The sequence below is a fragment of the Sinohyriopsis cumingii genome, chromosome 18 (assembly GCF_028554795.1).
Source record: "Sinohyriopsis cumingii isolate HCF-2022 chromosome 18, ASM2855479v2, whole genome shotgun sequence".
NCBI lineage: Eukaryota > Metazoa > Mollusca > Bivalvia > Unionida > Unionidae > Sinohyriopsis > Sinohyriopsis cumingii.
In genome coordinates this window covers 28,681,566-28,702,821 of record NC_142978.1, presented here as the reverse complement: position 1 = coordinate 28,702,821, position 21,256 = coordinate 28,681,566, and the positions used below count along the sequence as shown (strand labels likewise).

The window sequence follows — 21,256 nt, the reverse complement described above, 5'->3', positions numbered from 1 at the left end:
GGAGTGCAACGCAGGGAGCATACGATGCAGGAAACCAGACTATTTTAAATCATGCCGAATTTAAACAAATCTTATCTTATCTTACTTTATCATACTTTGTCTTAGTGTACGTGAAGTCGAGAATACCGGTTTACTGTTGTATCATACATGTAAAGCGGTTTACAGATAGTCATAGTACTTACTGAGATAAAATGTTAAAACCTCGGTCTTCTGATTTTCCAACTACGTTACTGTATAGATTATAGAAAATTACATTGCACTGAATTATTGTATCTTTTGCAGATACAAGTGTTTTTATCTTTCTCTTCATGTTAAGCAATGTAGTTTACAAATTATGTACCTTATATTGCTCCAGAAAATATTGAACTTCGTGCGATTCATTTGATCTCTTGTACTAAGCACATCGTTGCTTACATTTTATCTGTTGTACATATTTATTATAGAGTACATGAACGACAGAAACATTGTAAGCAACGATATTAGCCCCTGTGTAATAAGGTGCTATAGTTTGAGTATCGAGAGTTAGTTCGTGGGGGGGGGGGAGGGACTGAATATTTTAACACTTGTCAGACTCAACACAAATTCATAAAGAACCTGGACTATAACAACAGTATCATCTCGTAATTGTTTCTGATCTTTTTTGCGAAACTGATACTACGGTCCATCTCCAATGACTCAATATGACGCCATGATAATGGACCAATCAAAAGTAGTGTTTTGCAACAGTCCATATCACCGGAAGTTTACCTTACAATGCTTGATACAATTAGCAGATTACAGCATGTTGATATATTGTTTGTATGATTTTCTTTTTATGTAGTGCTTAGTTGGAAGCAGTTTTTTTAATTTAAAGTTCTATCTGGTGGATCGATAGCTGAGTAAGTAGCTATTATTATAGATATAGATACCATCTCTCTCTCTCTCTATCTCTTTCTCTCTCTCTCTCTCTCTCTCTCTCTCTCTCTCTCTCACCAGTGATGTACATTACGCTAAAGAAACGTTATCATTGTATTAAGGTCAACTCTCCACTTTAGCCAGCATTGCTACACAAACATATTCTAAATTTTTGTGATACTTCAACAGCTCGTAGCAACCGTTTCCAAACATTTCCTGTATTAATGGCATTCAATTTTCAGAAAAGACCACTCATTGACTCAAACCATGGCATGGTGAACTAAGATTAAAACTATTGGCACAGTTTCTTTCAGATCTTCCAACATCAAAATGCAGATGTATTGTTGTTCACCGGATTCAGTAATGTCAGAAAATAGAAACAAAGTGGAGGACCCCACCCCATGATGTTGGGCTAAAATGCATCCTATGCTATGATGTTGTTTTATTATAGTGATAACATCAGTGTATATGTTTTGTAGATGTGTAGTTTTTTGCTCTGCTTACAAACATAACATGAAAAAAGTAACATTACATAATTTCTACACTACTCAGACCCCCTCCACTGAGACAAATGAGCACAGTATGTATTAAATTAAATCTTAGGTAAATATTTTGGTAAAGGTGATGGATTTAAAAGATCTGACAGTATCATCTTTCATGCACTGTAGAATGAAGTAGCATTTAAAGATACAGAGAAAGATGTTGCATAACAAATAATGCACTAGTACCAAAAATGAGATGTTCGAATTTGCTGGGACAGTTTAGTCACTGTAACTTTTTTGACTTCAATTTACTATCATCTTTTACATCAAAATGTTTTCTTAAATGCTCAAGTAACTCATGAAAGCAGTAATATGTTTGATTATTTGGTTCACCTGAAAAGAGCTGCATATTTTGATTTAGATTTTCCATTCAGGATCTTGATCTCATTTAGTGTTCACTTACTATCTTATCTACCAGCATTTATTGTAATACATGCCAATGTTTTCTAAACTACTTTTCTTTTCAGGTTAATAAATGATTCATTAAATGACAAAGTGTGTTACTGCATACATTTAGATTGTTCTGTTATTAATTCAGATGCAAATTTTTTACAAATCATCATTATCATAGGTGCACCTTAAACCTTTACAATATATTACACGAGGGCTATCAAAGACTTTGCCTTGCAGCATGGCACAAACTTGAATGTTTTGATTACTAAAATGTTATTTTAATATGGATGATAGCTGCCATCTTATATTGCAATGGGCAGATTGAGTGTCAGCATTGATGTGGATGGAGTTGCAATAAGGAAAAGGAATAGGTGTATATTTATATCTTCCTGATGAAAAAACATATCCATGGGTCAAGATTTGGGAGATGCCTGTGAGATGCAACACCGATCATTTGGATACTTACCATGATGGAAATCAACTGGTGACACTCATTGTTGAGAAGATGGAATGTACCAAAATTGTTTAAAAGCCATAAACTTCACATTTTCTCAAACTGATGCTAACAGATGTTTAATACAGTACTTAGGTTTTATCCCTAAACTGCTAGGTGGAAACTCACCAAACTAGGTATATAGGTTTTCCACATGACAATCTGCAACAATGGTATGAGGATGGGGTCAGAGGTTAAAAATATAAAAAATGCAATGTTGTGATATTTGTCAATATTCTTTTGACTCACTGTTTCCCTTTACCCTCCTTTGTGCTTTAGAGACCCCCAAAATTTCTATTTGACCCCCATTTCTGATACCAAAGTTAAATGTATTTTACTCAGTCTGGCCCCCAGTTTTGACACCAAGGAGAGTTTCAACTCTCAGTCTTGTAACCCTAGGGGATACACTGTTTGACTGGAACTTTATATATGCATTCCTAGATGGAGGACACATATATGTCATGGATTTTGGGTTGCAGCCTCTAGATCATGGTCTGAAAAGGTGGGTCAGGGTCTGAAATGGGGGAGGTAGGACATGTATGAAACAGCATTAGGATTTGCCATAGAAATTGCTCTACTGTTTTTGTTTTTATTTATTGCAATCCTACATGGCTGATATGTCATCAAAAGAGGCAGGTCTGTAACTGCATTACATCATTCTTGTGAAGCTTAGGCACCTGGCATTTACAGAAGAAATCTCTTGTAAATTTTCTGTTTCCTTTTTGTATATATTATTATATACTGTTACATTCTAAGACTTATTTGTCTCAAGATGTCTCTAATCAACTCAGATTTTGAACATGCAGACAAGTATAGTGATGAACAACACAGAAATTTTACACAAGGATGGGTTTAAGGTTATCATCCTAAACATACATGTACTTTTGTATTACATTAATTGTGAATGAACGTTTGGAACAACAATTAGTGTAGTTGGTTTTGATTAGGCAGATATTTGCTTTTACCTCTATAGCAGGGTAATTATATGGCAGTTTGATATTCCTGTAATTACCCTTCACAAATAGGTTTCATTTTGACATGCCTGTAAATATCATTCATAAATGGGTGTCCTGTAAGACTAGATTTTACTGCAGATAACCTTCTAAACTATTTTTAGATGAGGTGTATATACATTATGAAGATATTTCTGTGTTTCAGGAAAGGATGTAGATGAACCATGCTCATTTTGTGGGATATAACCTAGATTGGAGATGAAGTGTGTGAAGATCAGAGTAGCCCAGATTTACTACACCCATGGGCTATTCTGTGCCAGTCATCCTATACCCATCCTCTGCATTGTCTGTAGCACCATACTGCTCTTGTGGTAAATTTTTGTTTTATATTATTGTTTTCAAAATATATGTTTGCGATGCTTCTGCTTGCTTGTGAGAGCTTGAATGTTTAGTATTATATTTAAAAAAATCCATCTTTGCTTAACACAGGAACTTAAACAAGATGGAGTCAAATAAGGTTCCAGCTAGAAATATTTACAATGGGCAGTTGGAGAAGTTGTGGGCACTTCTGACCATAAGTGCACTTTTTTATGAAAAAGCTTTTGTAGAAAGTTGTCATGTCATAATTATATTTATATTTTCACATTAAAAATTTAAATTTCTGTTGTCATTTTGAATCATAATAAAGCAAGTAGAATTTAAAATGAAAGAAACAAAATAAAGTTGACAGTATATTAGACAGATACAATTTATAAAGTAAAAAATGAGAAAGAAAAGAACAAGTTGACAATTTACATTGTGTATAGTGGACTGATTATTCAGTCTTGGGAAATTACAGGTGAAAGGATAAAACATGCATATTATCACTACTGCTATATGAAAAATTGCAGATCCAGCATAGTAATAAAAACCAACTCACAAGATCTCACCCAACCAGTGGGAAGTAACTTAATTCTTCTAGGAAACCACCTAACTAACCTGTCCATTGGGAAACAGTCATCATGTTTACCACTAATATTATTACTAGTAGTTGTAAACACGTGCAAAATTTCAACTAAAGATAATTACAACAATTTACCGTTATGAATCACATTTACAAATTATAGATATATGTAACACCTGCCCTCATAAGGAAGGGAAAGATTTATGCAATAAAGCTTTTTTTTCTTCATATTAATCAAACACACAAATGTTAATAATGAATTACACAGGAAGATATATAATGAATGTACACGAAAGTGTATATAAAATTAAATTATAGCATGTCAGTAGTATATATGCAAACAGAAATAATTATAATGTAATTCATAATATTTATTTAGGGAACAAAGAAAATATTCAAGTTCTAATTAAATTCCTACCACCACGATTTCAGTGTAAATTATAATATTTGACCAGATAAACAAAACCACCTTTATAAGTGCCCCATATTTTTGTTGTTGTTGAACATGTGTACTTACATTTGTTACTTGTATCAGATGTGCAAGGATGGAGATGCTATAGACAGCTATGTACCTCAAGGAATTAGTCCAAAAATAAATGTGACTTACCAGAACAGTAAAGCTGTATTTTGAGGATAAAATTCCTCATACTTTACAGCAAATGTTCTGTCGATGGCTGTGTTTCTGTTCTTTCTTTGTATTTATTAGTGCAGTATTTGATAACATTCTTATCAAGCATATATACAACCTCTCATGAATTATTCATTCCCCTATCAGAATGATGCTGACCACATACATGCATATCAGCTAATACAGCAGCTAATAATAAATGGTGGCAGCATTGATTTGGTATAAAGACTTTTAATGGGAGAAAAATAAAAACAAACATATCCTGGAAAAGTTGTTTCTTCTTTGAATATGTTACCCAATCATAATACCTTAGGAGTAGTACTGCACAAATCCATCCCTCCATCTCTATCTGTAAGTATTCGCAAAGAACAATTTTACTAGAAAAAATGAGTTTTCCAATATTTTTTTGTTGCCGATTTTATTAAGCATGTAAATGGCTTAGTTTAGTTTACTGCTTTTTAAATGTTACAAAAATGATAAGCATGTAAATGAATATGCCCATGACTGCCAGTGGCACAGGAACTACCCATTTCAGTGATACGTGTGTGTGTGTGTGTTGTTGGCTTGACTTCACTTGTGAAGATTTAGGAAGGGGGATGTTCATGGTGGCTGAAGAGCCCAGTACATGACAGGCACGTCTATCTACAGAGGCTGCAAGGAAATGCCTGGCTTATGGTGGTTGCTGTCGATGGTTCCCAGTTTTTTTCTTCACCATTGTTTTTCCTCCAAGCTTGTCCATCTGTTTTGTTCAAAAGTGGCAGTGGCCCGGTGAACTGTAGCATTGCCAGCTTTCACTGTCAGCAGTTTGTGATGTCCATTGGTGGTGATTGATGCCATAGATGGTGACGGTCTTTTTCAAGGAGTCTTTATATCTCTTTCAAGGTGCCCCTGTATAACGGTGGCTAGTGGACAACCCAACCCAGCATAGCTGTATCTTCTTTAGCATGGCCTCAACGCTGGTGATCCTTGCTTGTTTGAGGACTTCAGTGTTGCTTATGAAGTCACTCCAGTGGATGTTGAGGATGGTGCAGAGGCAGCACTGATGGAAGCATTCAAGGAGGCAGAGGTGGCAGCTGTTGGTGACCCAAGATTTGGCCCCATATACGAGGGTGGACTGTACGACAGCTCTGTAGATGCTGATCTTTATATCTCTCTTGAGACTGGCGTTGTACCACACTTGTTCATAGAGTCTGCCAAAGGCGCTGTTGCCTTGGCCAGTCTTTTGTCTATTTCTTTGTCAATCTTGGCATCAGAGGATATCACACAGCCCAGGTAAGTGAACTGGTTTACCACATTCAGCTCTGTCTGGTCAGTGAAGATGCTTGATGACTGGTACTCTTCTGTGGGAGCAGGCTGACCAGTCCAGAGAACTGGCAAGTTTCTGTAAAGTAGGTTGTTACACGCTGTACGGTGGCTTCCGTGCGAGCAACAAGGGCTGCATCATCTGCAAAGAGAAGTTCTCTAATCAGTTTTTCCAAGGTCTTGGTGTGGACCTGAAGTTGCCTTAAGTTGAAGAGGTTGCCATCAGTGCAAAATCTAATACAGATGTCATCTTCATCATCAAGGTCTTCTGTTGCTTCTGTTACTTTTTGGAGCATCATGCTGAAGACGATTGAGAACAGTGTGGGGGTTAAAACGCAGACTTGTTTCATGCCATTTACAATGGGGAAGGTCTGTAACATGTCGTTATTTGTTTCTGACCTGACCAAGCTGGTCTTCATGTAGTTGGATGACCATGGTAAGGAACTATGGAGAACAGCCAAGCTTTTTAAGGATTTTCCACAGTCCAGTTCTGCTCACTGAGTCAGATGTCTTCATCAGATCCACAAATGTGATGTACAGTCCTTTGTTTTGTTCTCGACATTTCTCCTGGATCTGTCAGTTGCGCCCATGTCGGCTCTGAAGCCACATTGACTCTCTGGAGCATGTTCTTCTGCAATGGTGGGCACCAGTCTGCTCAGCGGGGCCCAGAGTGGCCGAGTGGTCTAAAGTGCTCTCCATTATGGGTCAATGCTATCTCACCTCTGCCTATGTGGGTTAGAGTCTCATATTTGACCAATGTGGGTATATGAGAAAGCTTGCCAGTAGCTTCTCGTGGGTTGATAGTTCTACCTGGGGTTTTCCTGGGTTCTTTCTCCACCATTAATACTGGCTGCCATACACTGCTTTCAACGCTTCATAGAACCCCTCGTAGTCACCAGTATCAGCATACAGCTGGGTTCTTTCTGCTAACTTTTTCCACCATTCCTTTTGTATGTCTTGGAGCCTGCACTGGAGGGAGCTGCAGATAAGTCAGAAGGCTGCTTTCTTCTATGGACAGGTTGGTTGAGCGAGGTGGGCTTGGTACGCTGATCTCTTTTTGGCAAGCAGCTCTTGGATTTCTTGGTTGTTTTCATCAAACCAGTCTTTGTTTTTCTTAGTAGTGAATCCAAGGATTTCTTCTGAGGTTTGCAGAATGGCAGCCTTGATGTGATTCCTCATCTCTTACAGATGTAGATCTGGCAGAAAGTTAGGTTGTTTAAGTCTAGACTGCAGTCTCTCTTGAAATTCTGCCTTTATTTTTGCACACAAAAGGTTCTAGATCTGGAGCTTCCTTCTCAGGGAACCTCCTTGTTGTCTGGGCCTAGGCTTGAAGTGGAAGTTGAGTTTGCATCGGACAAGCGATGATCATGTGTGGCACTCTGCACTCTGCATCACTCTAGTATGAAGGATGTGTTTCAAGTCCCTCTGGCATACTGTGATGTAATTGATTAGGTGCCAGTGTTTTGATCTGGATGCATCCAGGTCATATTTAGGCTGTCTTTCTGCTGGAATATGGTGTTTGTGGTGGTGAGCTGTAATTCTGCGCAAAAATCAAGGAGCCCATTGTCATTGCAGCCACCTACACCATGGCTGTGTTAAGAAAACGGATATATATATATATGGTGTATTCAGCTGAAAAAGAATATTTAGAAGGATTTGTCTGTTAATTATTTTCTTAACACATGTATTATTTTTGCAGTGAATGTAGCATCTCAATGAAGATGTAAAAGTTTATGAGAATCAACTGTAACCCACAATGCACAACATTAAACATGTTGATTCTTTGAATTGCCACATATGTTCAATTATCAGGCGATTGTTAATTGCCCCCCCCCCCCCCATTTAAAGTGTTGAGAAAATCTAGTTTTTCATCCTCATAAAGATGGGATGTATTCTGAAAGAAATAAACAAGCCAAACTTGATAAATAGACAGAGAGGACAGTGTAAAATAATTAGGACTATATTATGGAATATGTCTCAGATAAATTGACAATTTACAATTTGTTGATCTTCATGTAACAAACTCCACAGAAATCCATATTGCATTATTTGGGGACTGAGCTGGGCCTTTGATCATGCAGTCTTAATATGTTGGCTCCTCACAGCATTTTCAGTTCATTCTTCCAGTTTTGTATATTTATGCTTTTAACACTTGTGTTATCTTTAATTTGGGAGGTGAGTATTTCTCTAGCTAATACATTTAATAGCAAAGACATGTGCACTAAGATAAAATATGATTGTTCTACCTTAAAGGTTTTGGTTGTCACACCATTTACCTGTACTTTTGAGAAGATATTCGTGTACAGGATTTTAATTCTTTTTTCAGAATTTTCTACGAAACTAAAATTTTCCAGTACCATATCCACAAAGTTATGTTCAATCAATCAAACACTTTCTCTAGGTCAAATAGTACCATTGTTCGCTTGTATTCAGAAAATTTATAGTGGTTTTTATTGCTAGGATATTGTGTTGTACATCTCTTCTTTTAAACCTCTCACCACTTTGGCTAATATTTATCATCATAGTCAACATTCAGTACAGATATTGGTCTCCACTGGTTATTTTAGGTCTTCATGATCTGCCTTCTCTTTATATGGTAGTAACTCCCTGCCTCGTGAATTCTGTCATTTCCCCCTGTAAAAAGATGTTGTTATATAATGATTCTAATATAAGAAGTAAAATTCTACTGTAAGTCAGTCTGATTTGCCTTTTGGCATCGATTTGATTATTCACTCTTATCTCTTCTCCCCCAATGAGGTCCTCACACACCCCCTTCATCTTGTCCAATATTTTTTCCACTTTTGCCCTATTTAGATATGCCCTAATGTTTTCTTCTCTTATATTCTGTGATGTGTACAAACACTGGTAATATTCCCTAATCTTTTCCAATACTTTATTTTTCCCACTAAAAAGTTTTCACCTCTCCCTTACTGTCTCTATATTCTTTTCTTTCCACTTCTTACTTCCTCTCTTTTAAATAACCCCTCGGCTTTTTCATATAGGTCCCTATATTTCCTCGCTGTTAATTGTTTACCTTATATTTCTTCTTTTTTAATGTTGGTCAATTCTAAAATTGCTTTCCGTTTAATTTTCTTTCAGCTGATATTGACTCGTACTTTTTTTCATTTTCTCCATCCAAATTCTACAATCAATTTAATCTTTTTCCATAAATTCATTTAGTTTAGTTTTTATCAGAAGTATATATTCATTATCTTTTAAAATGTTAATCAGTTTCCTCACACCTTGATTCCATCTCTCATTTCCTTCCATTTCAATAGACATATCTATCATCTTATAATCTGATATTTTTTCTTCTCTTCTTTCACTATATCGTATATACTCCATCCCTATTTCTGACACATATTGCCTTCTTAAAATATTCAGTTTTCAGTGACTATCTGCCAACTTATTTTCCCCAGTGAATTTACTAAAACATTAAGCAATGCATCATTTGTGGTTAGCCACCATTTTCTGTCAATTTCACACTCTACCCAGTTAAAATCACCTCCCAAAATAATTTTTCCTATTGTATAATATGTATTCTGACAATTTTTCTATAAATTGTATTTTCTTAGCTTTGTATTACAATGGTACATTCATGTTTAAAATATGCCACCCCTATTTATAGATGTATTAATCTCCACTTGAAAGTATCCTCTATGCTTATTTCTTCCCATTTTTTTTTTTGTTTATTCTTAAGTTTTGTAATTGTTGCCACCCCTGCCTTTATGTAATTTTTTAAATTGTATTATTTACTAATATTACCACCTCTAGATTTACTTCTAAAAGAGTTTTAATAGTGCCACTTATATTGTGCATTTCTTGTAATAATATAATATTGCCATCTTCTGTTAGCTTTCTAATTTCATTTATTTTATTTTCATTCACTCCATTTACATGTATATGGGGTAATTTCAGTTAAGTTTTATCCATTGATAGTAAATAAAATATTTGTTAGCCTATGTTATATTTAGCAAATTTTATTCTTCTTTGTTAACTTTTCTAAATTTCTTAATGGCCCATTCCAGTCTCATTTTCTGTACTTTGGTTCTGTTCATCTGTTTCATCTTCTTATCCTACTTTGTCAGCACTTCTTCAATGTGTTTGATCCTATCAGTCTCACACAATCCTGAGTTCTAAAGGATCACACAGTCTGCGAACTATTATTAAAGGATCAGTGCAGCTGAACAGGTGACACTTGTAATAAGCATTCATGGTTGACTGAATATAAATCTCTGCTTGGCAGTGATCATGTACAAAATACACGTTGTTGTCATTGCAAGCTAAGGGATTATGGTCAGATATGCAGAGGAGTTGCTGAAAGAAGGACTCAAAGTTAACTGAGCATGAGACAATACATGGGCCATGAACATGTTTCACATCTTCCTTTCAAGCTAAGGGCTTATTGTTCACATGCAGATAACTTAGGAAATATCACTTGTGAATTAGATGTGCCTTATGAAAAAGGCAAATACACATCAGTAAAAACTGGAATTATATATGTATAAAATATACTATACAATTATGAGTTGTTCTCATATATAACTGTATGGTCTTAAACTAAGTTACAGAAGGAAGCAAATACAAGTTTATTAAGATTAACAAATAATTTATTTCTCTAAATTACAAAATGAAAATTTTAGAGGAACTTACAGTTTTGTGAATTAAATCCCAAATAATCCTCAATGTTCTATCAAAAGTCCAGTGTTCTGAATGATTTGTGCTGATGTACCAATAGTATTGAATATGATGACATATAAACAGTCTTTATGTATCACAATCACATATAATCCAGAATGTCTTGTTGTTGTTGTAGGGTTTAACGCCATTTTTCAGCACACGATAAGCTATACATGGCAGCCAGTATTACTGGTGGAGGAAAAACCCAGGAAAACCCAAGAAAGGACTGCCAACCCATGAGAAGCTACTGGCAAGCTTTCTCACATACCCATATTAGCTGAATCTGAGACTCGAACCCATGCAGACAGAGGTGAGATTGTAGTGATCGCTAATGGAGGATTGCTTTAGACCACTCTGCCACTCGGGGCCCCCCAGAATGTCTTGGAATGAGTTCCCAATAATCCCAAAGGAACGAGAAGCTACTGGCAAGCTTTTTCACATACCCATATTAGCCGAATCTGAGACTCGAACATATGCAGACAGAGGTGAGATGGCAGTGATCCGTAATGGAGGAGTGCTTTAGACCACTCTGCCACTCGGGGCCCCCCAGAATGTCTTGGAATGAGTTCACAATAAATCCCAAAGGAGTGTTTTAATCTAAAATGTCACTGAGCACTTTACAAGTCCAATGAATAATTTAAATAAATGATTCCTCTCAAATTATATCTGACCACAACATAAATGATTCCACAACCTGAACTTAAAAGCAGGAATGAATAATTGTTTACCACATCCTCTTTGTACTAATTTCACTTCACCTAAGTCACAGTAAAAATAAACTAGGATGTGGGTCATTTTAAATGGAAGATTCCATAAAATTTTACACAAGTTTGCATGTCAAACATTCTAAGTTTGTAGATAAGGTTAGGTCTTGAACTTGAATCAAAGTAAGCATCTTTTAAAAATGACAAAAGTCATGTATTCCAGAACTCCACCATAATTATGGACAAAGATCGAACACGCAATATAAATTAAACATACATAACATCAGACTTGCAAAATAAATGGAACTAACATGCTGTACTTATTAATTAGTAAACATTCATGGTAAACAACATTGATGAATATTTCACTTTGCAATGAATAATACATAGTTTAATATTTCAGTTTAAAACACTCCAGATAAATAATAAAATATATAAAGGCAGTGTATATGATATATGTATTTTTGGATGTGAATAGCAGCTTTTGAAAAGAAGTTTTTAAATCTGATTATGTCCATGTCTACGCTGCACCAAGTCTGATGAATATTTCGCAGAGTATGTGTATCAACTCCGTTAAATACAACTAAAATATTATCTTTATCACTTTAGGCATTTGTGTATATCGCTGAGTAACATAAATCACATCAGTATGTATTTTTATGTCAGCCTTGAGAAAATATCTGAGCTGGATTTGATTGATTGTCCAGCATCACATCATCATATACAACTAAATTATTTATAAATCCATCAAGGTCATCTACAGATGGGGCTTCATCAATATCGGTGATAAAATTATTAACATCATTACCATCTTCATATAACAATTTTGCATTTTCGTTAAAATCTTTAAGTGCGTCATAACATCTCTGATCATCAGCTGATGGAGCTACTAAATATAACTTGTCCCACTTGAGCCTATAAATCTATTTCTATTATTCTTCAATGTGGATATGTGAGAAAGCTTGCCGGTAGCTTCTCGTGGGTCGGTGGTTCTTTCTGGGGTTTTCCCTGGTTCTTCCTCCACCATTAATACTGGCCGCCATGTATAGCCTATCTTGTGCTGAAACATGGCGTTAAACCCTATAACAACAACAACAATCATTCTGATGGAATTTTGGTAATGCTGAAATATGTTTGACTGGCTCTTGCTTTCGTGTCGCTGAGAAATCAATGACATCAATGTTGTACAAATATAATAAATAATGTGGATCTATATTGTGTTCAGTGTAGAGCATCCACCCGCACAAGTGGATTAACAACGGTAATAACAAAATATAAAAAGCTTGCACTTACAGGTAAATGTGTAAAATGTGGTACAAGAAAATATAAATTTATCTCTGGACACGTGTCTGGTGGTGTTCTCGCTGCTTCATTAGGAATATTACCAGGAGCTCCATGGGCTAAATACCCAGGAGAAAAACATCTTCCAGGATATAATATTGTGGTCCTGGAACTCCACAAGATCAACCAAAACCTGTTGAATATCCAATAAATGCTATTGATAAAGCATGTCATATTTATGATGTAGCTTATACAAGTAATGATCTGCAACAAAGACATATTGCAGATGTGGAGTTGATTCATGCATTCAGTTCTATAGAACAAATCTTTCAAAGAATCATTAGCTAATTGGTTGATAAGATCTGGATGAAAGGTAAATTATTATTTAGAGCTGGTAATTAATCAACTGATTATTATTTTAAAAAATGAAATCGATTTATTATAGCCCAAGAGGATATTTGAGAGGTAGAGACGCGATTAGTAAACTCGCTGATGCAGCAAATGTTATACGTTCTGTTGCAGCAAAATGGTTAGCATGACAGGCAATATGGGAAATTATCGACCACCACCTAAAAATATTCAGCATGCACAGTTTGATGTCAACACTCCTAATGAAGTTCATCAAGCAGATATTTTTTTTTACCACATGATAATATGAAAATTGGTAGACGTCAATCACGTACATAAAAATACACGATAACTGTCATTAATGATGCAAGCAGATATAAGGAAGCAGAGCCATTATCAACTAAAACAGCAACTGAAGTTTCTTCTGTTTTTGAATGAATTTATGAACGAGGACTCTTACGATCGTGTAAAGGTACACTCCTCACTTGCAAGGGGTGTGAGTTGATTGTCTGATTGTACCTTCTTTCAAGGTGCCCACTTTATTCGGTTCTCATTATCTAGGAGATCATCGCCCTCGATGTTATTGCCCGGATCGAGTAAACTTATAGGTGGAAAACAGAGTGACATGAGCCCCCGTACGAGAAGAATCAACATTTAATCAATTACATAAACACTGGAGATACACTTCTTTGGAATGAATCTTTCACCAAATTTCACAACACAGATGTATTTGTAAACATAGCCGATCTATATTTAAATAAATTAACCGCTCTGTTTTACTGATATAATTAGTCATCATACGATAGAGTGAACAATCGAAGTCGTTGCCTTGTACAGTTGCATAACCTGCTTAGATTTGCTTCCCTCCAAGTTCACTGTAGCTGTTCTCTGTCTTTTCGTCATTGCTTTCGTTCCTTTTTCTTTCTTCTGTATAACCTTCTTACTGCTTCGCCTCCCTTCGGTCCTCTTTGTGTGAGTAGGTGGATATGTATGCATGTAGACACACAGCTACTTGATTGCGTCAGTGTGGTGGTACATCTGAGGATACATTGGAAGAGCTATTTTCCCCTTTTAAAATAAACAAAAAGCGACCTAAATTTTCCATCGGCTATCCTACTGGGAATATATCATTCGTCCCCTTCTGGTTATCAGATCTTACTATCAGCATTCAAACAGATACCAAAGGCTATATAAGTTGGGCAAAGCATGGCAGACCAAAACAATCATAGTTTCATGAAATTAATGTATTTCCTAATGGCTATAACGGCTCCACTCTCGTCTCAATTACACATATGAATGAATGAAATTCATTACAGGTTGTAATTACGCTATTTAAGTGAATACACACATTCAAGTCTTTATCGTACATGTAATCATTTAAGATCAGTGAATCAAACGGATTCCCATAACTCATATCAATAAAGGTGAATTCTTAGAATACCCACTTCCTATAAAAACAAGACGACAGATTAAAACAATTCATCAACTTATATAAAGGTTATACATAAATTCTTAGAATACCCAATTTTCCTATACAAACAAGACGACAAATTCGAACAATTCGACAATCCTATATAAAGAAGATTATTGTACGAATTCATATATAGTTATACTCATATCATCACAGTTATACTCATATCAAGAGAATTGATTTACGAATTTAAACAAAAACTCAATTGATGCACATATTATCAAATAATTTCAAGCAAAACATATTGGCATAAACGATTTTCTGGAAATTTTGAGGCACATACATGTGCTTTCAACGTTTTTTTCTACTACCGTCAAAATTGTGAACGTTGAATTTTCCGACCTCTGGTTCCTTGGACAAGTGCTTTACGAGAGAGAATATCTTTCGAATTCCTCTCGGAGTCCACGTACGTTCACTCTTGCAGCAAAACTTGGACTAATTAGATTTTTTTTCGATATAGCGATATTTAAAACTAGGACATTTAGTGTGGGAAGCACGCCTCGTATTTAGCGTAAACAATCAGGATTAAATGTATTTATCGCCTTTTATAACTAGGAGCCAAATTTGGGGTCAATTTGACCTTCTACGTTGCGACTAATGGTTTATGGAAAATTTCAATTTATGACAGTTCCTTGAAATCGAAGTTTAACCGTGTCCCTAATAGTCCGTCTGGCAGCTGTATAAACAAAAGTGTAATTATCCTCACTACCGTCCCCGACCAGACATTTAGAAATTCTTGCAATATAATGATTTAACAAGCACCTGTCTCCATACATCTAATTAATTGTTCTCCGATCTCAAACTAATGTGTTCTTCATAGATCGACTCTAAAGCGCTCTCCATTACGGATCACTGCCATCTCATCTCTGACTGCGTGGGTTCGAGTCTCGGATTCGGCTAATGTGGGTATGTGAGAAAGCTTGCTAGTAGCTTCTCGTGGGTCGGTGGTTCTTTCAGGTGTTTTTCCGGGTTCCTCCTCCACCATTAATACTGGCCGCCATGTATAGCCTATCGTGTGCTGAAAAATGGTGTTAAACCCTACAACAACAACAACAACAACAGAGATCGACTGAAATTTGCTCCCTCACAGATCGCTACAACTATTACAGGTTGATCCTGCAAAGAATTTCTTGGTGCAGTATCATCTCTGATGAAAAAACCTAATGTCAGAATTAGACTAGGACATACTGCAATTCATTGTGATCAGGCAATTGTTTAACGATTTAATCGAACACTTGCTGAGCGGTTATTTGGATATCAATATGCAAAGGAATTAATTCAGAAAGATATAAGAACCCGCGAATTTGTTGCAAGATTACCAAGTGTGATAAATGCATTAAATAATGAAATTACTCGAACAACTGCCTTGAAACCTATTAATGTTATTATAAATATATATATATATATATATATATATATATATATATATATATATATATATATATATATATATATATATATATATATACACACACACACACACACCAATACAACGAGATGAATTTTCAAAGCAACCAATGTTAGGTAATGTGACTGTAATATATTTATATGAACCCGGTGAACTTGAAGGTGGTTAAAAAAAGAGCGACTAATCCTATTCGGAGTATTACGAAACATAAATTTCTAACATGATAAGATCCTCGGGTAGACCTGCAATATACAGACTTGATTCAGCTGCTCCTGAACGTGCATTTTGCGTGAACAATTACAGGTAATTCCTGAAGACACACAATTGCCATCGCATTCAGTTTTGTAAACTTGCACCTCGACTTCGATTACATTCAAGACAGGTCAGTATTACATTTTCGCGTGTGTGACCAAAATTACTGTTAATTCTGTCTACGGTAAATTGTCTTGGATTATTAGTTGAATACTCCCACAACATTACTTTGTTACAGCTCGCACAATGATTATTCTGTCGTTGTTTTGATGTCATGATACATTCAGCATCGAGGTCAAAGTCGCTTTTTTTGTCACATTGTTTATAATTAATTAATTTGTTTCTTGTTATATCATTGTCAATAGCATCGCTACTACCAGCAGTTTCTGTAAAGTCTATGACAATTCTCCGCAACTGAGATATTCTTCTGACTCGAGACACTGCGAGATAAACTAAATTTGACCATTTGATACGATCATTGACGATCCAAACATTTGTATCAGAGATGGTTAATCCTTGTGATGAATGAGTTGTCATTGCATATCAAAGCGTCCATGGTTGTTTTTTTTTTTTTTTTTTTTTTTTTTTTTTTAAAATAATTATCACGCTTGAACAACATTGACAGGAACTAAAACAATATCATTTAATACGAGATCCTGGTATATCAACGTCGATATTATGTCGTCGCGTATCTCTTGGTCGATAACACAATGGTAGAGTAGATTTGAAATATTTTCTGTATGTAACATAAATAATTGTTGTTGATGTGTATCACGAACTATATTTCTACTTGCAGCTATCAAATCAGTTGGTCTCCATAAATTCCAAAAATTGTTGATAGGAGTTTCTGAAATTATTTCACATTAAATTTTATTCGGTTATAGTCTGATTCATTTCTTAAACTCTCTTAATTCTGGATCAAGTATTCTATGGTCATCAGTTATTTCTTCATAATAATCTACAAAATTCCTCAGCCATTTATATGGAGACAATCCAACAAAGGGCGGTGGTTGACCATGATCGCTACACATTATCACAGCAGTATTTTTTGTCTATAACCAATCAATAATTTTTTTTAACGTTTCTAATGAAACAGTGCAAACATCATCACAAACAATTATCCTTGGAATATATTTCTCTCCCACTCGTTCAGGGTCCTATTATCTCTCTTCCATCGAATGAATTTATAAGTGCAAGATTTAATTTTTTTCTTCTCTCATTTCTCTTGCGAGTCTGTGTGTAGGTGTTTATACTGCTATTTCTGAACAACTGTTCAAGAATAATTCGATCACACAAGTTCATTTACCAGAACTACCAGGTCCATTGAGATAAACAGTTTTGTGTCTAGCTACAGGATCCTATACAGATGGTGCAGATTATAATTTGGATATTTTAGAGTTTTTTTTATATAAAAAATATCCGTAATTTCAACGTCAGCGGATTCAGAATAATTAATTATATTTTCTTGTTTTATTCTCCATTCACGCCATCATGCATCGGTGATATAAAACGAATCCGTAGCGACTCTGACAGCAAACTGAGAAACTCTGTTTATCTATGATCATAGATTTATGGAAACGTACGCGAGCACTGAAGATCTTAAATGAGTAAACTACGGTGACTCATTAATATAACACAAAATTGTACCTAATTTAGTTCCGTCTGATAAATTAACATTACTTCGACTTACATATGTTTCCATTCGTTGTATCAGCAATTATAAAATCTAGTTCGGAGTCATCTATAATCAGTCTTGTGGAATGTCGTTTATGATCATATGATTCTCCTTGGGTGAATTAACCAGTTATTTTTATTTTGCGATTGTATTCTCAAAATCAGTCATATCAGGGATTTCGTCATCAGAATATTTCATTTGTTGTGGTACCCAAATTAACTTTTCATATATGACATCTTCATGGGTATATTTTGATGCAAGATCTTTCATTTTTGTATGAAGAAATTCTGTTCGATAAATCTCACCATTAGGTCTTACAAACTGATCAAATCTGTTTTTTTTTCTTCTTCAATGCAGATACTTTCATCGCGCCTTATCAGATCACTATCATCTTCAAAGTTTTCAAACAGCGACACGGATACAGGATCACTTTTACTAATCAGATTAATAAAATCAAATATGTCACCGTTACAAAATTTAACAATTCGGTTTCGTGGAAATATTGTTACTGCTTTAGTCCATGCATGCGAATTATGAGCAATAATTTCAATCGAAGCTCCTTTCGATCGCGCCGGTGGTCTAGTGGTTAGAGCGTCCGCCTCGGAAGCGGGAGGTCGTGGGTTCGATCCCCGGCCGAGTCATACCAAAGACTTACAAAAATGGTAATAACAGCTGCCTCGCTAGGCGCTCAGCATTAAGAGGTTTGTGTTAGGACCGGTCGGCCTGGTGTCAGGATAATGTGACTGGGTGGGACATCATGCTATTTGTCTGCGGCATGATTCCCCAGTGCTAGACATCACTATAAACTACCACACTGCATACATCGTATCGATGTGACTGAACAATTGTTAAAGCTACGTTAAGAATCGCGATCACACACACCTTTCGATTTATACTTTGATTCGTATAAAATCTCTCCAGTTATCGTTCTTACTATTGTTGGGAATTTTAATTTCTTTCCTAATTCGGCAACCTCGTTTATTTTAGCTTTTTTTTTTTATAAAAAAATCCTTGACTGATTCTGCCCATTTATTTTTTTTTTCATGTCGCTGATCCGTTAAACCATTTCCACGTATCGCGTTTGTAAAATGTTCCGTTACTAGTTCAATTACATTATTTATTATTGAAAATTTCATCAGTTTTAGATTTTTAACATTGGGTTTATCATTTATCGGATAAATTTCATGAATAACCGCGGTTTCAGATACGCTTTTTCATAATACGGTCTGTCAATGCCAGTCAACATTCATGCTCTGGAATTTGACTTAATACGGCAGTTTATGAAGGACAGTGTCATGTTTGTCACTGATAATCATAGTATTATTGTTTGTTTCTTCTAATACAATAAAATTTGCTCTGAAAAAATATCTACGATTGTCAAGATAATTAATAATCATTGCCACTCATTGGTTGTTCATTGTAGCATCGACGACATCATCAGTGTTGCGTACATTTTGAACGTCGACCACACATGAGATGCGCGATCTTTGTCAAATTCTTTGTTGGCGTTATGAATAGTATTAATCAAATTTTTATTCGTCGGATCAACCAGAGCTAGCATCGAACGGCAGGGGATATTATGTCAAGGTTAAAAAATTTCTTTAGAATGCTCAATTTTAATCTCTGTTAAATGGTTCATATATATATATATATATATATATATATATATATATATATATATATATATATATATATATATATATATATATATATTGAAGCAAAGAATAAATGCAAATGGCTTATGATAAGCTCTTTAACTCATTGTGACAAATCTTTTGTAAACGAATTCTGCGGATATTATTTACAAAGTGTACGGAGACGATGTTTAGGACCAGAACCGTGTCTGAAGTGTGATATTGGAGTTAGAGGAGAATGCAGGTGTGTGTGCATCATGGCGGTAAAATATGCAGAAAACTCAAAAGATATTATGATAAAAAAGATAACACTGATAAAATAGTAAGGTTATCAGAAATGTGAAAGATTATCTAGCTAGATTTATTTAAAAAAAACTTTTTTAACAAATATAAATGGAACAAAAAGAATTTGTAAAACATCCTATCATCAAGAATTACGAGGCATGTCGTGATGGTATCATCAATAGCTGTTGTCTTGGAAAAGCAGTCGGTTTTGTCACTAATGCTGGTTGTCTCAAGTTTAGTGTTGGAAAGAATAATTATCCTTGTCAAAAATTTATTTACGAGTCTTTTCACGGATTAATCGAAGACGTTCTTGTGATCGATCATATTCATTCAAATCCGAAAAATAATAATTTGTGTAGTTTGCGAGCTATTACACAGTCAAAATTGTAGATTTGGAGATACTGGGAAATATCTCAAATTTCCCAGGGTTGTTAAATCTGTGAACATGTAGACTGGTGAAGAAATAATATTTCAGTCAGTGAATGCAGGTGGCAAATATTTTGATATTTGCATACATCGTGTCACAAATAATGTTACCAGATCAGTGTTTTCTAAGAAAAATAAACAAGCATATTTCATTATCTCCCGACTGTGTTAGGTACATACAGATTAAGAGAGATAACTCAGGAAAAGATAGAGCGTTTTAAAAAGTAACATCTCCTATATGTTATAATAATATTCGCTTATAAATAAATTACTATTTTTTGGTTAATATTTTCCCCATCGTGTTGCAAATAATATAACCAAGTCGGTATTTACAAAGAAATACAAAGGGGTATAACTCTATCCCAAGACAAAGCAATTTAATGTTTTTATGACTTTGTAAATGATGCAATCATTTGACAGCATCAAGGGAAATAACTCTGTTAGATAAAGGTAAAGCATGTAATCTTATAAATAAGTTTCATTTTTGGAAAAAGACCATTGATAATATCATTGATCCGTATTATTAATTTGTTGGTATTAAATCCTGGTAATATAAAATTTAATAATTCTGCCTCTGTAATTTCATAATATCAAGCAAATATTTTCTTTAGTAATAATATTATTTCATCTCCCCCATGACTGATTGATACAGAACCGACATTTATACGCCAATATTAATTCGGGTATCATAATCAAGATCTGATACAATTTGATTTAAATGTATTGTTTTGATGATTTTCTTTTTTTGATCGATATTAGGATACTCCAAAAATATAATTTTAAAATAAATTTACTAATGTCATGGACATAGTTGTTCACTTTTAATTCTATTAACCAGTGATCTAATTTCTTCTTGATTAACAGCTAAATTATTAGAGTTTATTCGATCACGTTTGTGTAGAGTAAGATAATAATGAGGATCAGGATTCCATGGCCACATAATT

At 35.0% G+C, this 21,256-nt stretch overlaps 1 protein-coding gene across 1 annotated transcript in view; it reads left to right on the top strand.

The window, feature by feature from the left end:
* The first annotated feature begins 741 nt into the window (after window positions 1-741).
* The window catches only part of LOC149776292 (sterol regulatory element-binding protein cleavage-activating protein-like), a 185,572-nt gene continuing 165,057 nt past the window's right edge, over window positions 742-21,256 (top strand). Inside the window, exons 1-2 of the mRNA XM_089942747.1 lie at window positions 742-878; window positions 3,481-3,646. Of these exons, the coding sequence (XP_089798873.1) occupies window positions 3,534-3,646 (113 nt within the window). The 5' untranslated portion in view covers window positions 742-878; window positions 3,481-3,533. The remainder of the gene's footprint in view (window positions 879-3,480; window positions 3,647-21,256) is intronic.